The following is a 22,746-nucleotide window of genomic DNA, read 5'->3' on the forward strand; positions in this document are numbered from 1 at the left end:
TATTTACAGCCAAGTCTAACACAGCCAACTAACTGATACGTTTCGCTCTAGCCATTAGGGAAGTCATCTGAGCAATGGCAAGAGCTGTCCAGTACTACATCATTGCCAAAAGAGGAAAAAAAAGAGCGGAAAAGAGGAGAATGAGTAATAAAACACCTACCAGCAACAGCTGCTGAAGAGGCAGCCAGGCCCACCATCTTCTACCAGGCTGGAGAAAATCATACAATCAGCAACAAAGGAGCTGTAAATGTCTAACTACTGACCAGAGACAACAGAACTGCAAACTGAGGTTGAGTCAGACAGCAATGTGACTCTCTTGCCTTTACCCTTCCAGTTCCCCCCTCTCCCTCTCCCTCTCTCTCTCTCTCTGTCTCTCTCTCATGAAGGTGAGTGAAGATAGCTGTAACAGGGGAATTTACCCTCCCTTTCTGCTCTGATGCATCATCGGGGGAGGGTGGTCACAGTGTGTGTGCGTAGCTAGTATAAGCACCCAATCTCCATCTGCAGGGGACTCTAAAGCACCTGGGATAGGCTTTGTGTAAACACACCCCCACACATGCACTGGTTGGTATTACTATGTTTGTGAGTACCTCCACTGACTCACGTACTTCTATAGCTCAGTAATGTATGTCTACACTTAAAGCTAATCATTAACCTCAGTAACCAAAAGCCCTTTTAGCTTTTTCAGGTACATTTATGGTAAAACGAGAGGAGTTTCTTGTGAAAATTTCCTCACACACAGAGACGGATGAAGGTGTTTTAAGTTGGAGATGTAATTTTTTATTTTTTATTTACTCTAGTGTTCAAAACTGATAAAAAAGGTGCTGTTTTATTACTTATAAAGTATGTATTTTTGTCATTAATTTTTATTGGTCATTTAAAAGGTTTATATCATGGAAAACCAATTTCCCTTGATTTCTTTAATATTAATATAATAATAATATTAATTAGTAATATGTAAACACTGTTGAAAGGTTCAAAACATACCATTTACTACCCATTCCCTACCATCAACATTACAATTAAATTACACAAACAGCCTACTTGTAATTGTTTCTGTGATGCCACAAAAATCAACACATTTATCCACCTATTCAGTCTACAGTAGTTTAGCTCCACCCATTTACACTGACGTTCAAAGGAATTTTCATCTTTGAGGGATTTTTGAATTAGGTACAATACATAACACAATACATGACTGTATAATGTGGCACTACTAGTGCACTCTGTCTATATGTAAAAATACCGTGATATATATCGTGAACATATCCACCTCTACCATCAGTTTTCTCTGTCATTATGGAATCATCTGAATACATTCTGAATATATTTAAGATTTTTTTGACAGATTCAAACAAATTACTTGAAGTCTGCAAAGTCATAGAGTTGTAGCATCACAATACAATTATTTAATAGATTTATCCCAGTTGGTAGATTTAACTGAAAACAGTGATCCCAAACTTTCGAATGCACATTACATTAAATGGGACGTGCCATAGCATACTATTATGAGGCAAGATACGACAATAGGCAAAACTAATTCATCATATTGATGATGCACATCCTGATTTCTCAGCTCTTACTCATTCTGGAGGAACTTGTTGAAAACCTGAGCTGAGCAGCGACATCAGAGAACTTGTAGAGAGAATTACCACTCTGCAATGTCTTCCGGTTTTCTCAAACGCTAGAGGGCGCTCACGAGTGAGTCCAAAATGAATGGCTTGATATGGAGTATTTGAGCAAAATAGTTTATAAATGCTTAAACATTTTTAATAGAAAAGAATATATTAATTTCCTGAACAGTGAATATCATAAAACATTTTAACACCGCTGTTATATTTTTAAGAGCTTTTAAACTCGAGCTGTAGGAGTTTAAAATGGTGCCTCATGTAGGTCCATGACGTCATGGACAGCCAATGAGCTGCTCCACTCGCCAATCAATCATCCCGCTCTAGCACTAATGCCCGCCTTCTGCTGCCCAAACTCTTTTACTGTAGAAAAGGAAATATATAGGTGAGTTTTCTTTGCTTTTTTTAGTGAAATACATCTTTATACTTTCTAAAATTAAAGAAACGTTCTGATTAGAAACAATTTTAACTGTTCGTTTTTAGCCATTGGGCTCCATTCACTCTCATACATTGAGGACTCACTCGCAGGCACCCTCTGCTGTTTAGTGGTCCAGTGTTGCCAACTCCTCAGTAAGGAAAGTAGCTATTGGCTGTTCTAAAAGTCGCTAGAAATCGCTAAATGACGCCATCGCCTAATTTGCATAATTGTCAATTTGCATGTATTTGAAGCTGTAGAATAAAGGAATAACTGTGTGGGAGAGAAAAAAAGTGAGTAAAAAACACCCTAAATATGTTAGAACTACAAATGAACTCAGAATAAATTAACTTCTTCTGTTGATTTTTTTTTTTTTTGCCTTTGAAATAGGCCGTCACTTCTCAAAATAACTTCATGTCTTTAATGCTTTGTCTAGAACCACATTACATAAATCATTTTTACGTAAATTAGCCCTACATAAATCAATTTTGTCCTGTGTTTTAGCATATCATACTAGCATATTAAATTTAATCAAAAGACTGTTAACGCTATGTGCGGTGGAACTGCTACTCTACGTTCAACCCTCCTCCTTCATCCGGGTTCAGGACCAGCAAAGTGACCTTAAAAGAGACACTTTGGTAGAAGTACTTAGTTTTTTTGCTTTCTTTCTTTTTGTTATTTTAGTTTTTGCACATTACACCAGTTAATTTTAAGTGAAAAAGAAATATTAGGCTGCTTCTTAGCTCAGAAATAGTTTAAAACACTTTCAAAGGTTAGTGAGGTTAGTAGTTTGCACCCCCATAAAACAACTAAACACACCTCTTTACTTGTTCTGTAATGATTTAGTTCAGTTTAATGTATCATTATTACTCATTTTTTTAATCGGTAAAAAATTAAACAATCCTGAGATCTGGTTTTGCTGCAGCACCCTCAGTGCTCCCCTTTATGCTAATATCATCATAACATCTGGTCCTTACACAGGTCTAAAAACAAAAGAACACACACACACACACACACACACACTCACACCTCCCCCTCCTCAGTTTGAGCAAAAAGTGTGAAGGCATGCCTCATCCACCAGCCCTGACCAGCTTTGAGCAGACTTTATTTCTGCCAGCTTTTTAACCTCACTCTACACTTTCAGTATTGTGTTGAAAAGTATAACTATATGCTAATTTCAGCCGGTTTGACCTTCTTACTATGACAGTCTCACAACATGTGATATAAAAATGATTGGAGAAGTGATTGGAGAACATGTGTTCTACTCCATATGCAGACAAGAATGCAAGTGCTTTATCTGTGTGAGGACTATGGCCATTCCACAGCGTGCATGCCAAGCTTCAAGCCGCTGTAAGTTGATACACAAAGGAGTCATTCTCCAGCTATGCCCAGGTGAGTCTTACTTCTCTCTGTTTAGTTCTCTCATGCAAAGTGGAGTTGACTGCTGGCGTGCACGGGCTGCTCCAGCCCACTGACAAAAAGTCCAGACTGCTGCACAGGATCTGACATGCCGAATATCTGAAGGGCAAGCTCACGCGTATGTGTGGATCATCTTATGTACACACACACACACACACACACACACACACACACGCATGCTCAGATAAGCCCTTCATATCAGTGGCTCCATCTCTCTGCTTCTGAAAGCATGAAAGCAGACACTTTTCTGTCTGTTCTTACAGTTAAAACACTCGTGAAAGCATGTTAAGATCTGCCTTGTTAAAAAGACAGCTGAGATACTGAAAGATGACACAGTGCTGTATGAGCCATATACTGGAAACAAAATAAGAGCAATTTCACTCCAGACATCCCTCCACAACAATGATCTAATTGTACATAAAACACCAGAGTTATCCAACTATGTCATTTATTTACAAAGGACAATTTCAAACATTGGTCTCAGATCTCATATAAAAGAGCAGCAATAAACCAAGCAAAAAACTTTATTTTTCATTTTAAGAGAAGACGAATAAAAGAGAAAGTGAATCATAAGTGAGTCCAAAAACACTTTGACCAGATTTTGGCACATCATAATGACCTTTCACTCTCTTAAAGAGAGTTTAAAGAGTTTACACAATAGTAGACTTCACCCAAAGGCAGTCAATCAGTCAAAGGTAGTGGGGTTGATTAGTTTTGCACAACAGCGATAATTTAGCTAAGAAGTAATGGAAGCCTGTCTATAGATACACAGACATATTTAGATACCTATTTGTTATTAGCTGCATTAGCCCCGTAGCTTCAGTACAGAACTAAAGAACTAAACATGCTTTGAATGATTGACTACATTTGTGGTAAGGCTAAAACTGTTCAAACTCTTTAAACTCTTGTTAAAGAGATGCTGGGTCATGATGTGTGCCAATAACTGGACAAAGGCTTTCTGCACTTACATCATATAACAGCTAAGAATCCCTGTGATGTCAACCACTCACGAATGCTAGGCAAGCCATTGATAAGTCATCATATTGCAGCACTGCGCAAGAAAAGAGCCTTTATTGAACAACAGCAGAGAAGGCACATGCAGTCAAACTCATGGGGGAGGTCAAGACTAGCCATAGCTCTCCCCTCCATGGCAACCACTAACTCACACAAAACACACAGTACAGCAACTTCAACAATGTCCCTATTTAAGGGGACCCATGAGCCTCTTCGCATGGCCCTCTGTATGGCCACACCCCCAGGCTCTCACCTCTTTCATTGAACAAAAAAGTACCGAAAACAGCACCTTGTACCTTATATTCAGCACAAAATATATGCCAGGGACAAGTTTCTTTTATCCCAAGAAAAGGAGACATGCTAAGTTAAGGTATCCATCCAGGTACCTTTTAGCTCGCTGTCCCTTTTATTTGATGAGTCATTCCTATTGAGTAATCCATTCTGTCTATTGCCAGGATGATTTGTAGTACCACAGTAATAATACGGCTGCAAAATATATCGTTACCTAGCAGTATGTTATCTAGAAAGAATAAATAAATAAAACTGATGGTTCCTAAAATCCACTCCAATCCAGCAACTGCTAAAGGGAGCTTCCCTCTAAAGTAATCTCAACTACACTGAAAAAAGTTGCTTTGGATGTACTCAAATGTGTTCATTGGTTCCATATGGATCAAATATATTACATCAACACACTCACTCTAATTCTTTTTTCTGATGTTAGGCAAGAATTGTGTTGATTTTATGTATTTTACTGAGTTACCAACATACACATTTCAATCATGTAGCTTCCAAATAACACTTTTTCAGTGTACACTGTGTGCAGAATTATTAGGCAAATGAGTATTTTGATCACATCATCCTTTTTATACATGTTGTCCTACTCCAAGCTGTATAGGCTTGAAAGCCAACTAGCAATTAAGTAAATCAGGTGATGTGCATCTCTGTAATGAGAAGGGGTGTGGTCTAATGACATCAACACCCTATATAAGGTGTGCTTAATTATTAGGCAACTTCCTTTCCTTTGGCAAAATGGGTCAGAAGAGAGATTTGACGGACTCTGAAAAGTCAAAAATTGTGAGATGTCTTGCAGAGGGATGCAGCCGTCTTGAAATTGGCAAACTTTTAAAGTGTGATCACTGAACAATCAAGCGTTTCATGGCAAATAGCCAACAGGGTCGCAAGAAGCATGTTGAAAAAAAAAAAGGCGCAAAATATGCCCATGAATTGCGGAAAATCAAGCGTGAAGCTGCCAAGATGCCATTTGCCACCAGTTTTGCCATTTTTCAGAGCTGCAACGTTACTGAAGTATCAAAAAGCACATGGTGCGTGATACTCAGGGACATGGCCAAGGTAAGGAAGACTGAAAAACAACCACCTTTGAACAAGAAACATAAGATAAAACATCAAGACTGGGCCAAGAAATATCTTAAGACTGATTTTTCTAAGGTTTTCTGGACTGATGAAATGAGAGTGACTCTTGATGGGCCAGATGGATGGGCCCGAGGCTGGATCAGTAAAGGGCAGAGAGCTCCACTCCGACTCAGACGCCAGCAAAGTGGAGGTGGGGTACTGGTATGGGCTGGTATCATCAAAGATGAACTTGTGGGACCTTTTCGGGTTGAGGATGGAGTGAAGCTCAACTCCCAGACCTACTGCCAGTTTCTGTAAGACACCTTCTTCAAGCAGTGGTACAGGAAGAAGTCGTTATCGTTCAAGAAAAACATGATTTTCATGCAGGACAATGCTCCATCACATGGATCCAAATACTCCACAGCGTGGCTGGCCAGTAAAGGTCTAAAAGAAGAAAAAATAATGACATGTTCACCTGATCTGAACCCCATAGAAAACCTGTGGGCCCTCATAAAATGTGAGATCTACAGGGAGGGAAAACAGTACACCTCTCTGAACAGTGTCTGGGAGGCTGTGGTGGCTGCTGCACGCAATGTTGATCATAAACAGACCAAGCACCTAACAGAATCTATGGATGGAAGCCTTTTGAGTGTCATCGTAAAGAAAGGTGGCTATATTGGTCACTGATTTGTTTTTGGTTTTGTTTTTGAATGTCAGAAATGTCAGAAAATTTTGTGTTGTTATATTGGTTTAACTGGTGAAAATAAACAAGTGAGATGGGTATATATTTGGTTTTTATTAAGTTGCCTAATAATTCTGCACAGTAATAGTTACCTGCACAAACAGATATCCTCCTAAGATAGCCAAATCTAAAAAAACCCCACTCCAACTTCCAGTAATATTAAGCTTTGATATTTATGAGTCTTTTGGGTTGATTGAGAACATAGTTGTTGTTCAATAATAAACAGAATCCTCTCAAATACAACTTGCCTAATAATTCTGCACACACTGTAGAGCTGCTCATGTAAGCCTATGTTCAACATGGTGATCTTGCATCTTGTAAAATGTACAAAATACCAATATAAAAATGACAGCTACAGCTGTTTTATCCATTCAGCATATTTTGTGTATTTTGTTAGATAAAAGTGTGTCATATTACACACAGTGTCAGCAAACAAGTCTGTTTCATATTACTTACCAATCTAAAGTGGTTTGTGCTAAGTGAGTTATGACTTAACATGCAGTGATAATAAGTAGGGTATAAGCTTTCATTATTCCTGGCTACATTAGCCTCATTGCTCCAGTGCAAAATGAAAGAAGCAAACTTCAAACACCAAACATGTCTTGGCCAATGAGCTACATTTGGGGTTAGAGTGGAAAATTTTGAAAATTAAAATTTATGGCTGAACTGTTGCATTAACAGTGCTGAAAAGTCCAGGCCTACTGTAAATAAGATTATAATTAACTCTACTGATGTCAGAGCTTGGTGGGTGACTGAACTCTGCAGACCGCCCTAGCTGACATACACTGGACAGCATTACAATGACGGAGCAGTTTGCCCTGTGACCTCCTCAGAGGTGCCTAGGGACACACACACGCGCACACACACACACACAAACAGATAAAGTCTAGCCTCCTGCACAAGCAAGAACACACACTAGCAGAGCCACACAAACAACTGGGTTGGAGATACAGACCGACAGCTGCAGTCCATTCCTATTAAATGGCACAAATTCGGAGAGGGAGAAGGCTCCATAAGTGGGTTTCGAATTTCTCCACACAATCCCCCCACAGCTTTCTTTTATACCGCATCAGATTTGTGAGATGACATCTTGCTTAAGCACTCCCAAAGTCAATAGCAAGGGAAAGCCCTCCAACATAAACCTCAGGTCTCTCATCAAATATGGATATCCTGCGGCGAGGCAGATGTTTGGGCTGTTACAGGATGTTTTCTTTGCCCCCTAATCTGATGTGCCTTCTCATCATGGACATAACAAGTGACTCAGCTGAGATGCTACAGCGAGATGAAGTACAAAGCCATAATCCACGTCATAACAGTACCACATAGTGTAACGGCATTCTGGGTGCTTAGTCACCGATTGCTGAAGATGATCAGAAACATCACTGTGACTCATCTAAGTAATAAAAAAAAGAAAGTGTTTTTTCTGATACTAAAGCCAGGCTAAGATGGAGTGATAGCTTCTGGCAGTAACTGTGAAAGCAACTCCAAACATTGTAATCCTCTCCTAACCACATTCAGCCACGAAGAGATCTCTGAATTCCAGTCATATTCACATCAGGAGCGGCCAAAAATCTGCAGGAGACAGCCAAGTCTACGCAGAGCTCCAAAACAGCTGACATCACACTGAAATTCCCACATTTGAGAGATTAAAAAAATAAACACTTATTATTTGGACACCTTGACATTCCCATAGGAAAACCTCTCAACTGTGCGTAGTTTGCTGGAGTGCATACACATTGGCTAGTCACACTTATAGCCAGAGCGCAATTTGAAAGGGGTGCAAGGGGATGCCACTTACCAAGAAAAAAAATATTTAAATTAAAAGGGGGGAAAAGAGGGAAACTCCCTTTTTCATAACACAATCCAATTGTGATGTAACTGTTAGGTGATATATGCTGAGGTATCTTAGATATTAGTTATTAGCATTACTATACAAAAGTTAAGCTGTCTGTTTGGCATTTATTAGCACACAAACACTACTATTATAATTAATACCAATTTTGTATTGTTAATACAAGAAGTAGTGATTTTATGTACATCAATGTGAAACATTAACCATTTTCCAAATGCTACACATGGAAGCCCTGTATAAGTATTGTATGGAAGCTTATAGGACATTGATTAGCACTGTGTAAACCTGGAGGCTGAATACTCTGGCCTAAAACTAATTTAACAGGTTAAAATGGTAAGATTAATATGTTGTTTACAATGTTATTCTGTATTCTGTAGCACAGCATTATACCCCATTAGCCTAATTGATTTTACAGAATTCGCAATTTTATATGGCTCATGTTCATTCAGCAATGTTCTTTCACTACAATACCCAGCGTGCCTTACGCTAATACATGACACAACCATTTGAAATTCGTGTGGTGTCGACCAATCCTGATGGCTATCCTAGCCACTGTTCTATAAGCTAATAAAAACAACCAAGCTAGCCTTAGTGTAACTCAGTCATCACAATATGCTTTTCTGAGCATCAGTATTGAAACACTCAAGTGACTGGTTCTTTGGGAAACCCAGTGTGGTTCTTTCATGGCTTTGCTCCAAAGAACCCTTTTTGGGGGCCTTTACTTTTAGAACTGTATGTCTAAAAAAAAAAACCCAGAACTTCTGCCTACCAGATTAAACTGCAAGTACACAAGCAAACAAAACCACTCCAAGTGCTAGAAATAGAAAACAACACTTCTATATATAAGCGTCTTGATTGCGTTGGTTGGCTACACCGGTGAAAAACACTCAGGGTAAGCAGCAGTTTCCTGTCTGAGCCGATGACATTGACTATCACTCCCTTACTTCTGTTTCCTATTCCTCCTCTGCAGTCTATCAGTCCTCCTCTTGTTCTATTTTGTTTGTGCTGACTGTCTCTCCACATCTACTTACTGTTAGCCTAATGATCAGTATTTTATCAGGGTAATATAATGAGGATTCTAGGATTGAATATTTCAGGCCTGACAGTGGCCTACATTTGTCTTTTTTCAAATATCTATGCTTTCCCAAACCTGTGATGAGTAATGGCTATATCAGAGAAGTATCTCCAATTCTTTTCTTCATGTCTGCCCTATAAACCATACACAGGGGAAAAAAGGTAGCAGGTGAGCATGTGGAAAAATTTACAGTTCTCCGGGTGTGACTTGAGCCATATACTGTATTAAGGTTGGTGCACATTGTGTGGAAAAAGAGGAAATTGCATGTCACTCCTGCTGCTTTATGATGGATGAGAACATGCTTCAGGTTATCATAAAATAAAGCAGTACAGAGACACACAGCGTTGAACGTGCAAGGCATAGTAAAGCTCGGGAAAACCTACACTCTTCGGGAGTACTGATTAACTTTGACCATCTCGAGGCGTTCATTCCCAAATGTGGGACTGCACTAAAGCTTAGGAAGACTCTAGATCACTTTGCATCTCCATCTTAAAAAATGACAACTCTCAAACATCTGAAACAAAGACCATAGGTGCAGTCATCTACCGTGTACACTAGTTTGACCCATAATATTACACATCAAATACCTGAATAGTGCCACAATAAAATCTGAAAATCTAAAGAAGCTGACTTCTTTAGTTTTGCACTAGAGCTACTAGGCTAAGGTAGCTAACAAGTAACGGAAGCTTATGTACACCAACTCGGATTGTACAACTACACCGTTGTCTCAAACAAGGTCGAGTTGTTAAGGAACATGTCTTCAGAGGATGTAGTCATATACATTATATCACATAATGTTTTCATCATCGTTGTCATCATATCGTATTCGAATTATGGCCAATTCAACCTGCTAGCTGGGCCTAGTTGGGTGCAGGCTAGCATGCACTTCCTCCAAGACACACAAAGCCAGTCACTGCATTTTTTACATCTGCCACTAACTTAATATCATTGAGCACTGAGTTCTCTTGGAGGAGAACACTAATTGACAATTCTGTTGCATCAGCATAAAAATGCCCATGCTAGTTAGTGTTAGAGGCCGTCCTACACAACCATGCCAGCCATGAGTGACTCAGGTATTCAGGTATCCAGTTCACAGTTTCTCGACTACAGGGCCAGCGAGGTGCAGCAATCCTCGTTTTTAGCTACTCAACACACCTCTGTACATTTTTGTCATACAGTGTCAGAAACTACAAAAGTAAATCTATTTGAATTTTGGGGTACAAGGAAAACTGTATTAATGTTGTTTAGCTAACGCCTTAAACGGTGACAATTCTGCACAGCAATGCAATGCCTGGCAGTAATTGGGCTACTGCAGAGAGTGCTCCTGCATAACTCCAGTGCCTTGCAGGCGCTGCCACAGTTAATAGGTCCTGTTTCAGTGAAAAGGTTTAGCTGGTGGTTGAAGCTGAGGAAGCTCATCATTAGCAGGAGGCCTTCTCAGGGTCGCCCTGTTCAGCCTATCTACACACACAGTGGCAGAGTTATAGCCCAGATACTCCCACTCACCTGTTTAAGCATTAACCTGCTGTGAAGGCTAGCCTTGGCTCAGCAGGACACAGGAAGCTTTCATCTCTCTCCCCTTTCCCACCACAGCCTGAAGCTCCACCACTGCCAGGACCCTATTATACTGTACAGTAGGGGTGTAAATCTTACAAAAATTACTTCAGTTCAAGACTTCCTGTAAGCCCAAATTTGACCATGATCAATACGGTGCAATTTGATTATTTTGGTGCAATTCAGAATTACTTTCAAAAATACACCATTTAGAAAAATGTGAATACTATTCATACTGTACATGTACATTTCATAATAACATATAACTTCATTTGTTGGTTACTGTAATTCAGAATATATCCAATAGGCGGTAATAATGTATTAATACTCAGACTGAAGTCGAGCTGCTCATGCGCCATGTGCTGCTTTAGAACCTGCATTTGTCTCGTTCAAATACAGCTTTTGTGAATTACATAGGATGCTAAGGGTGTAACAAAAAATAAATACAATTACTGTTTTATTTATCACTACTGTGGTTTTTTATTCATTTTAATGAGATTTTATTTAGCTAGTTTGCAGCTTGTCTTGTACAATGTGTGGTAGGTGCAGCACGTCCTGGGCCTGGTACTAAAGCCAGAGGACATACTGAAAGACAACAGCACTAATGAAACTGTAATCACTTCCACCCTGTGGAGTGCAGCTCTCGGTCCATGGCCTAAAGGGTCCCTGGGTGGAGTGAAATTAACCCTCCTTCAGCCAAACACTTCTGCTTGCGAATAACCACAACAGTGCTTTCCTCTTCATCTACTGTCAAAACTCACTGCAACAAACAGGTTTTTTTTTATATTTTCCTATTGTTTTTTTTAAGATGATTCATCAAACTTGTCAGGCCAACGTCATATACCAGACTCTTATCATAACATTGTCAAAAAGTAAAAATGCAAAGAAAGAAATACAAGTATTCCAATTCCAATTCAATAACTGCAACACTTGTATTTGAGGGAACACTGCACTGTAGTCTAAGTTCATGAGGCAACAAGACAATTACATAAGCCTTTCATGACAACTGACATAACATGTAAAATAACCTACATATACATTTAAAAAGTGTTATAAAGGCTGCTTTTGCCCACTTCAATGTCAAGTTGCCATAACAATCACAAGTTGCTATAATCCTTTTGGCTTGAAATGATGTAGCACAATATGACAGCTGACTTTTAGTTTCACATTTCACAGTTTATCTCCACTTTCTAACAATGCAATTCTTAAAATACTACTGGGCATTTTAATCCTGACAAAATTTCTAACCCAAGTCTTTCCCAAAGATGACACAAAATGGCCTGGATGTATCCTTCATCAAGGAAGTTTTTCAATGAGAATTAAGAGAATGAGAGAAAGACGTGATTCAATGAAGCAACATTTTGAGTGTCAGAACGTTTCAAAAAAATAAACACATTTTTGAACCCCAGAAAAATAAATAAATAACAAAAACTGTACGAACTGCTCATTTTATTCAAAGTCTAATAAAATAAAATATACATAACTTATTTTAGTGTTTTGGCATTACTATTAGAATTCATAGCATCTTATAAATGGAAAAAATTTACTCATTCTACTTAAGGGGCAGAGAAAATATTCAAATTGCATTCCAGGTTTATAGTATTGCTATAGGGCTTCATATTAGGATTTAAACTTTTACAATATAACTACAATACAGTAGACTTTCATTTCAGTGTTATCACAGTGTCAAAGCATCTTGTTAGAAGTGCTCAACTTTGCCAGTCTTGCTTGTCAAGTGGTATAATATGTTCACAATAAAGAGTTTGACAAACCAAAAATACAATGAGCTACAAAGTCAATTGTCATAACATGCAATGTCATTTTGCCACTTATTATTTATAAGCACTTATTGGAATAAGTGCTTATAAATATTTATGTTAGCTGTCCTGAAAGGCTTGTGTAATTGTCATGTAACCTTATGAACTTAACCTGCACTAAGGGGTTAGTATCTTGTAAGAAATCTTGTAGCTCCAGCACCTGTGCATAATTTCAAGGTTTGATTATACATTCAATGTCATACTTTATTTTAATGCAGTTGAATCACAACCTGCAGGTCAATGCACCATAGTGAGATAGGCTTTTACTGGGGCAGACTTCATGCATTAGTGAATATGGAAGGGAGGATAGAAGTAGAGAATCATACCAGATCACTCGTCGCAAATGATATCAGGTTTGAGGGAGTAAACGGACACATACACTAACAAAAACACACACATACACTATAACCACTGAAGCTCGCACCCAGCCACAAGGGGAAGAGAGATGGAATTTGCAAAACAAAAATCAGTCCAGCGGCATGAGTGCTTATGCTCATTGCTTAATGTTTGACATGAATAACGTTACTGATCATCAAGCAACAGGTTGCCACAGCTCTTCCAAGAAGAAAGCTGGTCGCAGCTTTGGTAGCTGTAACTCATCATGGTCTATCTGCTTCTCTGCTCAAGTGGGCTGGGCAGAGTGGGAAATCCCCTGCAGGCTGTCATATGTCATATGAGCCTTTAGAGCTGGAGGAGGCAGTGATAGGGAGGTCAGTGGGTTAGGCAGGTGGTGGAACTCACCGGTACAGTAGGGATGAAACAATATGAAAATGTCACATGATATCAGTGACTGAAATGAATATTAATTATTAATGTTAACAGTTATGTTAAAGTTAACTGAAAATGTTTAAGAAATAATTATACATACTGAAATCATTGTACTAGAGGTATTACTAGGGATGATTAGCAATTTTGTTTGTTCAGTATTATGTATTATGGCAGGTTTTCATTTTACTACAAATCCATTACTAAACATTCAACTAAAGTTAAGAAAGGAGAATACTGTCACATTCAGATGCAATTGTCCTAATGTGGCAGCTAGCACTCCCGTGTGACACTCACTCATGCTGTGGCTCACAAGTCAGCTCATTGCTGTGCATGTGTAATATATACCTATTGATTTGATGGCCGTTACCAATAATTATCAAAAATGCAATACGTGCTGCTTTGATAGATAGTGAATCTTTATTTCTTTATAATGACAGAGAATAAATTACAATTGAAGTCATTTTTAAAATGATCTCCAGCACTACTACTGTTTTCTGTTTACATTCTATGTAAATATGTATTGCGCTGGTGTTCATGTATATTCTATTAGAAAACTGTTCACTTCCACCATGACATTTTTTTTAAAAAGTAGTTATACAGAGGAGTGATGCACTCAAATGAAAATCCTTGGCACAAAGTCAAAATTAAGGACACACTGGGCTAAAAACCAAAAAACCTGTTTAGAATGTGATGTAAAATATAAAGGTATGTAAAATGTAACATGAAGGGTTTACATAAAATTAACGTACTAAAATGATTACAGTATGTGCAGGAACCTTCCTTTTTGCTTCAGTTGTTGTGCCTCAAATCTGTACTGGATAAGATCTTGGGCACTGTATCCACTCAATATGAACAGTGACTACAAATATCCCTTGTCTGACATCCCATATAGAAGCAGCTGAAATAGTTACATGTGGCTTATATTTTCATTGTTTATCTGCTGCTGCTCTATTTGAACATGTCTGACAAGTCTCTCATTTTCATTACTATTAAAATTATTTGCAAAGTTTTAGATTCTGATACTATGTTGCAGGCCTATTTTTGTGTTTTGTGGGTTTTCTACCATGTTTTGTCATTAGAACCTGTAACCATTCCATTGCTACAGTACAGTACATTGAGAAGAGTTCCTTGATCTGGGGTTCAAGGGGTCAGAAGGGGTGGCAGTGGGTGAATGAGTGTGGAAATGAAACACGCTGGCTCTGGTGCTGTCAGGCCATAGAGGTCAGTGAAGTGCCACCAACCCAGCCAGAACCCCTCAGCCCTCTTTCACTGCCTGCCCCAATATGGCACGAAGAGGGTGAGTCAGCCACACTCCAGGACAAAAGAGGCCTTCAGTTCCGCCAGGCTAATTCATATTGCTTATCACCCAAAAACCCCCATGATTTCATTCTGCAGATATGCCTTCCACTGGCCATTGATTTTTGCCATTGTGAAGGACTACTGTGTTCCACTGACACTGTTAAGACTGTGCAGACCCCTTCGACATTGTGACTGCACAAAGACTGGAGGCTTTGTCCTGGGAATATTCATGGAGAGGATGTCCATGGGAGTGTGTCTGCTCTATGTGTGTGCATTGAAATCAAGGAAAGTTGGAAAATTCCCCTCACTAGGGCGCAGTCTCGACCCCTGCCCTCTCCTCATAGATCAGCTCTAGAGAGGAAGCACACACAGAGGAGAGATGTTGAGGAAGTGTACAGGCACTATGCTTTAACAACATTACGGCAGCTCTCCATCGAGCCAAATACTTGAGTGGAAGATTCCATAAATCACTTTTGCAGACCCAACAAATTCATACAAAGCCAATGGTTATAGTGCAGCTACAAAGTCAGCATGTTTCCACAACCTCACCTTCAGATACACCCTGAGAAATCAAGCTTAGTGGGTCGACGCCGCTAAACGCAAACTTAATGAGCGCTCTGCTCGGAGCCAGGTTAATAAATCAGACACGCCACTCTAAACCCTCCCTGCACCTGCATGTAGATGTGCACATGTAGCATTATCCAGTCAGGCAGGAGAAGACTGAGAGGCAGAGAGCATAACCCTAAAATCGCTGTGGGCTGACCAGCATTGGGCGCTGATGTTTACAGCTTAATGTATTCTGGCTTTCCTCTAGCTGCCAGGTGGAGCTTCTGCTCACTGTCAAGTCATGGGCAGGGCTGAAGGCTGGGGTATCACCATAGCAACCGCAGACAACAGAACCTCACCATGGGCTGTTTAACCATCACTAAAAAGCACTGAGGTTACATTACAGGTCTTAAACACTGGACCAAACCCTATTTAAAGCCTCCTTTGTTAGACTTCAAATGCAGGAGATGGGAGCTGCTGTCAGTATGTGGTGAAGGATATGACTATATAATCTCTTTGTCCCTGGGAATAATATGGACATTTCCATGCTTGATGCAATTTTCTGCATTTCTTTTTTTAATTACTTTGTGTTAAAAATATACAGTTGTACAGTTCTCAAACTGAACTTTTTAAATGCCAGTTGGCTAACAAAAATAAGATGCAAAAATCCTGACCACTAGAATTTATCAATTCACAAAAACGACCTGTAATTAAAGTGTGGGCCCTTGCATAGCATAAGCCCCTTCCACTTCTCGCCCACTGTAATCTGATAAAATGAATCCAGATGCCAAGTTCTGGACATTGATAGTGGTTTTCTGGGAAGACAGCAAATGACAGACCCTCTGAAAATATGAAGGGCATATCAATAATGTCATTTTTAATTTTGAGCTACTGTTTTTTCAACATTGCATTGAAATCATTAATCATTACTCATGGGGCCTGTCTTACGAAGCACGTTCAACTTCGACAGGGTTCCTGACGTAGTTTTAGCTTCATAAAACCTAACAAATGGAACAGCAGTTAATTAGTTTTATAGCTGTGGATATATACTCAAGCTGTGATTAACCTAGATGCACATGCACATGAAAGCATAATAAGTCAATCGGCTAAATGTCAAAGAAGAAAGAAATCATGCTACGTAAATAAGCACAACGTAAAGCATTTATAACAATAAAAAGCAACGCCATTGCTACTGCCACTGTATTAGTACTTACTGGAGAATACGGCTAAAAAGAACTTTTTCAAATGTCTGATTGATGCCTCAGACGTCATGAAAAGGATCAGGAGTCCAACTTCATCAGATGTTTGTCACTGATTGGTCAGGAGCTCAGCCCTGATTGGTCTAAGAGCAGTTTATGATCCTGAGTTTAAGTCAGTCAGATGGCCCGGTCCTGTCAAAGTAGGAGGTTCTTGGACCTAGTAAGGAACAAACACCAGACTCTCTGACCATCTGCAAGACTAGGAGACTGCTAGCTCAATCCTACAATGTCAGAGGATGCCACTTAATTGGTTGTTACATTGCATAATTGGATGTAACACTGTCCAGTATGTAAAACACTGAATTTTAAAATAATTATTATACTCATTTTAAAGCATTTGTAAAATCTGTTTTGTCAAAAATAAAATATCAAAATATTGTGATAGATATTGTGTATCATGAAAATGTATTCAGGTCCACATATTTTGGTATTCTATATTTGCCATATCACCCAGCCTCACTAGCAAACTATGAGGTGAGATAAGTGGTCTGGCACAAAACAGTCAACGCAAACAAAGCTGTTTTAAGCTAAGCCCATCACTCTCTAACTCAGAATGCTGCCATCTGAAAAGCTTTTTGCCTTTAAAGCAGAACTGACAGACTGTTGCATTGTTGAGCTACAGCTTGCTAACCCATATCCATGTATTAATTCAAGTGTGGCATTCCCACAAGCCTGAGGGAACAGAATGCTTTGTGCTGACTCGCAGCCCTGATGAGCTTGCCTGAATCAAGACTGGTCCAGGCATGTAGAAACTCCAGCAAACAGAAAACACTGTCTTTTCATTGCTCTGGCCCATATAATGCCAGGCATTCATGATCTCCATGATCAAATATAAGGTATTAAAGGTAAAGTAAATATAAGGTATTAGTGGAGAGTGGAGTAGTAGTCTACATACATGTTTGGTTCATGTGTCATTATGAGAGGTACAAGACAGGACATCTTTGTTCTTGACACTCATAAGCTCTTCCATATGCTCGCAGTTTGGGGGGGAAAGATGGAGGAAACAATAAATATGATTCACTGCAGCTTTTGAAATAAAAAGACAATCCCACACATAAAACAGCTCCATGAGGACAGATATATTCCCCTTCACGCCTACCTGATACACTCGTGTAGGAAGGCCTGAAGCATATTCACTTCTGCTAACAGACTCTGCTCTGCGTTTAATCATTCACCACAAATGTGGGTCACTTAATGAGGAAAGCATCCACACATTGATTTTCAGCAAATCAATAAAGCGATAACATTTTTATTTAGCCTTGCCAAATAGAAAATAACTTGATTAAGCTCATCTCACCTGAGACCCACAATGCCTACAACTAACTGAATCTGATGGACTCTTTAAAAACTAAACAAATAAAAAAATAGGTCTACTGTTCAATAAACAAAAAGCCATTTGGCAACAAGATTGGTTATAAATGGAGACAGGAACAACATTGCTCCCTATGGGATGTCTGCTACATTCTTTTTTTTTCCTTTTCATTCTCTCTCTAGTGTTTGTGTAAACAGACTCACACTCTGGGAGAGAGAAAATAATCCACCAGGCAGATTTCCAAATATTCCAAAGAGAAAGAAAAAAACAGTTTTCAGTGCACCACAAAACAAGCGTCTTCACCTACAGCCAAAAGAGGAAGCAGAGTGCATGCTTCCTCAGGAGGAAGTGATAGAGGAATACAGGTCAACACAGAAGTTTGACACACCTGTGTTCACCTGACGATAGACTGCATAAACACATCCCCAAGTAAGGCTGCTCAAGGGACTGCACAGGCAGCTTCATGTCCTTGAACCACTTAAGGTGGTGATATAGTGTATTCACAATGTATGTCGCAGCAGATTATATTAGCTTTCAGGTGATGTATCATGTGTACTGATGACAAATTTGAATAAAAAAGGGTTTCCAAAGAAGGTCATAGAATAGGGGTGTAATGATGCATCGTAAAACTGTGACGAGGTGCACTGTGGAGACTAGACATTCTATTAATTATGCTATTCAGTGCATCTGCATTGTTCGAACACCGAAGTTTGCAAACAATCAGCACCAACACCACCTCACTCCAGGTGAGTATTATGCAAAGCAGGAATTCTGAGCTAGTCAGATAACTTAAACCCATAGTTGGGGATTTTTCAACAGCTCAGCTCTTTTCCTATCGGACAGGCTTGACTTCAGGCTTAAGCTCTCTGGCGAAGCTGAAAAATCCCTCTAGCACTTCTCCCGCCTCCCAGTTCTAGTGCCATTATCAGGTTGTACAACAACATGAATATAATGCCATTTTTATTTTTCTTTCATTGAAATTTTGTTCTAAATGTTATGGAGATTGCAAAGATTCCAGTGATTTAAACAAGTATAGGACAATGTTTCAAACTGTGTGTGTGTCCATTAGAGGTGAAAGATTTTTTTCTACTTTTTACCTATTAATGCAAGGAAAAAATGGATATTCTGATCTTCGTGGCAAAAGAGGGCCTAGAGCTTCATTAATAGACAATAATCACATTTAAATCACAAATGCAATATTGGGAAAATCCCCAATTACATATTTTCTCCAAATCATGCAGTGCTGGTGTCCACCAGACACTTTAAGTGAGACCAGTGATAATTATCATGATGAAAATTGCCAGCTAATCATTCCTGATTCACTGATTCAATTATTATTATTTTTCAACAGCAACAAAAAAAATTATCAAGTAGTCTTTATTTGCATTTATTTATATGGACACATTAAGATCAGAACTTTAATAACTCTCATGCCTTTGGTATTCAGCCTCATGCCTCTAATGATGCATTCCTGTACATGTGTGAGTGTTTTATGACGGTATACAAGCCTCCAGATGCCTATGGAATCAGTGGATGGTGATCAGGGAGGTAGTTGGTGTAGATGATGTCATAGTACAGTATAAAGGCATATGATCAGACCAACATGCTTATGACTCATCATTCATTGTAACATACATTTATCATCCACTATAGATGCTTTGCAGATGCTGAAGTTGTCAGTAAGACATATTAAGTATCAATTAACATAAATAACTTGAACTTGTCATTAAGATTAATTAACACCACTTTAACATTTCTCTTTTCCTTACCCTGAATATAAGCTTAACTTTAGCCCAAAACATAATCCTAAATCTAAACATAGTAACAACATTGAACACAGAACCTTTTGCAACCATTATCTGATGTTTGAGTGTATTTTTATGATTTCTAAACTGATAACCCTCACCTAGCCTCTGACGGAACCACCTCATTGTTATTGAGGGGCTTTTTGAGAAGGAAAAAACACTTCAAGAAATCAGCTCCTGCTGACTGCTCCTGAAAATGCTGAAAACAACAGCAGCTCTCCACAGTTCCTGTGGAAAACACTGCGCCAAGAAAGGGGCTACTAAAACACAAGCACTTCCAGGAGATCTTAAACCTACAAACCCTTCACCATGGGGGTCCTTTTAGAACTCAGCTTCTTTTAAAGACTGGCTTTACTTATTATAAACAAAAAGAGGAGTGCTGGTGGTGGAGGCCAGTCTGAGAAGCTGAGACCAGAAGAAATTAAAATGTAATCCCAGTTGACAGCCTCTGAATCATTCTCCTACTCATGTGGGCTTATGTTCCAGGTGTAAGAGCTCTTTTTAACTTTTGAATATGCGGGTCAGCATGAAGCTGAAGACAGTACTGCAGCAATGCCTCAGAAAGAGGGGGACAGTTGACCATAGACTGGATGGGGAATGTTCACTATGAGGCTTGCTAGTGCGGTTCAGTGATTTTTAGCTAGTTAGATATATGATGTCTGCATTCTGCACTTATTCAAAATAAAGAAGAAAGCATCCTTCCTTCATAGAGTAATCCGTTAGATGCACACCTTCACTACAGACACGTGCAGGTGAACTCCAGGAGGGTTAAAGGTAAGTCGTGGGCAGACAGGCTGCGTGCTGCTACGTCCTCTGTACTGTTTCTTTTAGTGTCAAGATAGCAGCAGCCACCTGTTGTTACCTTCAGATAGCTTCCAAAAAACACCTATAAAAATGAACGAGCAACGTTGTTAGATTAGCTGTGATGACAGCAACAATCTACTCACATGTTCCGTTGTTTACCTCCATGTGTGGCAGGTCAAAGAAAAATCCCTGACTTGTCTGGACCGAACATGGCACTCCTCGCAGCCTCCTGCAGGCTCTGTGACAGATCCACAGCTACTGCACTGAAAGGTTCTCAATGAAGTCAAACACATGCGGCCACTTCCTCGGAGTTGGACTCTGGGTCCTAGTGCGATCCTCTTTTAATCGTGATCATGTTTTATTATTTTATTTTTATTCTTTTTATGGCGATCTTTTATTTTAAATCAGTGTTGTAGATACAGGTCGTGTTATTTGTCCTGTGCAGAAGTAACAGCTCCCTGCGTCAGCGTCAACTTTCAATTAAACACACAGAAACATTCATGTGGGACGAGGTCACGTGGCGAGAGAGTTTAATAGACCTATGGATTAGATGTAGATAAGTTAATGTGAAGATGTTGAAACGCTGGTCATTTTGTCCTGTAATTGTGTGATGGTCTCTAACAGCTCAGCTTGACGCGGGAGCAGAAACAGTGTCTCTGCGTCTGGATCTCTGTTAAATATGATCAGTAGAAAGTGCAGTTTAGTAAAGATTGTGGTTGTAGTTTATTGTCTTCCTCCAATTCACCACCAAACTGCAGCTGCACTGATGAATCTGTGGGACGTTTGCTGTGAAGAGTTACGGTTTCCTCATAACTCCCCAAATCAAAATGAGCATTATCTTATCAGTTACAAAAATTACCCATTACAAAAAAATGTACGTTCAGTTAAAAATAAAAAATGACCATCATTAAAAGAGAACGAATTATAAAAAAGTGACCATGAATAAAAAAAAGGTACCCATGAAGTAAACAAAACGTGCGGACGAGTAAAAGAAAACGAGCGAACCACGTAAGAAATTGTGAACATGAATAAAAGAAAACGTACGTACTAAATGCAAAACGTTCACTCGAATTCATTGTTTTTTTTTACCTCCTTCCCCTCCGGGGCTCCGTACTTACTGGCCATTTAACTACAAACTCATTTGTAGGTCCGCCCTGCCCGGGGCTGGAGTGAGGCTTGTTTTCACACACGAGCTCACTTCAAAAATCTAGCTGCATTTCTCCCGCTGAACTAATGCCAGCTCAGTAAGTTAAGGTCAGCATTTCTCAGTGCCTACCTGCTCAGATATGTCCTCATCCTCCAGAAGTAACAATTTCCCTGTCTTCTTAGTGCTTGATTCAGTAATGCAAATAATAACAATAACAACAACAACAACAACAATAATAATAATAATTATTATTATTATTATTATTATTATTATTATATCTAGATGTGTATTTCCTGAAGGAACTGCAAGAGTGCTTGAAAAGAGCTTCAAGAGTGTGTATGTTTGTGTGTGTTTCTGTGTAGGTGAACAACAGTGTAGGTGTGTGTGTGTGTGTGTGTGTGTGTGTGTGTGAGAGAGAGAGAGAGAGAGAGAGAGAGAGAAAGAGGGAGGGATGTATGTGTTTGAGGGGGAGTGGGGGGTCATTCAAATTTACTGTCACTCTGTTATTATGCACTTAGTGGAGAAGCCTTGTTTGAGTCTGATTTGCACCCTCTGAACAAACAGTCATAACTCAGGAAATGTTACTCTATCACTTAACTGGATATACGTTGTGAGATAAGACCCCTTGAGGATTATTTTGGTGTAATGTTGTGTGTATTGAGAAGAAATTGTCTGAGTTATGACAAGTTAAACACAGAGAAAACCTTGAAATGAGCAGATTCTGATTTTGAGATATTTACCTGGGAGTGAATGGGGCAGTTTTCTGTGCCTAGTGCCAAAGAAATGCTCATAACTCTAAAGCTAATTGATAAAATGATGAGATAATTTGAGGTTTCAGAAAGGACAAGATTCTCTAACATATAAACTGAACTGGAGTTTCTAGGTGAAAGTTTAAGGATTTTACAGCAGATTCCCTGTGTGACAGCTGTGTCTGTGAGAC

General features: G+C 39.2%; 1 protein-coding gene across 7 annotated transcripts in view; it reads right to left on the reverse strand.

Annotated features, from left to right (window-relative positions):
• afap1l1a (actin filament associated protein 1-like 1a) overlaps positions 1–20,903 on the reverse strand; it is a 48,336-nt gene extending 27,433 nt beyond the window's left edge. The window contains exon 1 of one of the 7 annotated variants that reach the window (XM_017698375.2): positions 20,803–20,903. In XM_017698375.2, coding sequence (XP_017553864.1) covers positions 20,803–20,824 — 22 coding nt within the window. In that variant the 5' untranslated portion in view covers positions 20,825–20,903. Of the gene's footprint in view, positions 1–160; positions 336–7,523; positions 7,543–11,001; positions 11,021–20,586; positions 20,685–20,802 lie in introns of those variants that run through there. The other 6 variants (XM_017698378.2, XM_017698376.2, XM_017698380.2 and 3 more) reach the window with 6 other exon arrangements.
• Positions 20,904–22,746: the final 1,843 nt, after the last annotated feature.

The sequence above is a fragment of the Pygocentrus nattereri genome, chromosome 8 (genome assembly GCF_015220715.1).
Source record: "Pygocentrus nattereri isolate fPygNat1 chromosome 8, fPygNat1.pri, whole genome shotgun sequence".
Lineage (NCBI taxonomy): Eukaryota > Metazoa > Chordata > Actinopteri > Characiformes > Serrasalmidae > Pygocentrus > Pygocentrus nattereri.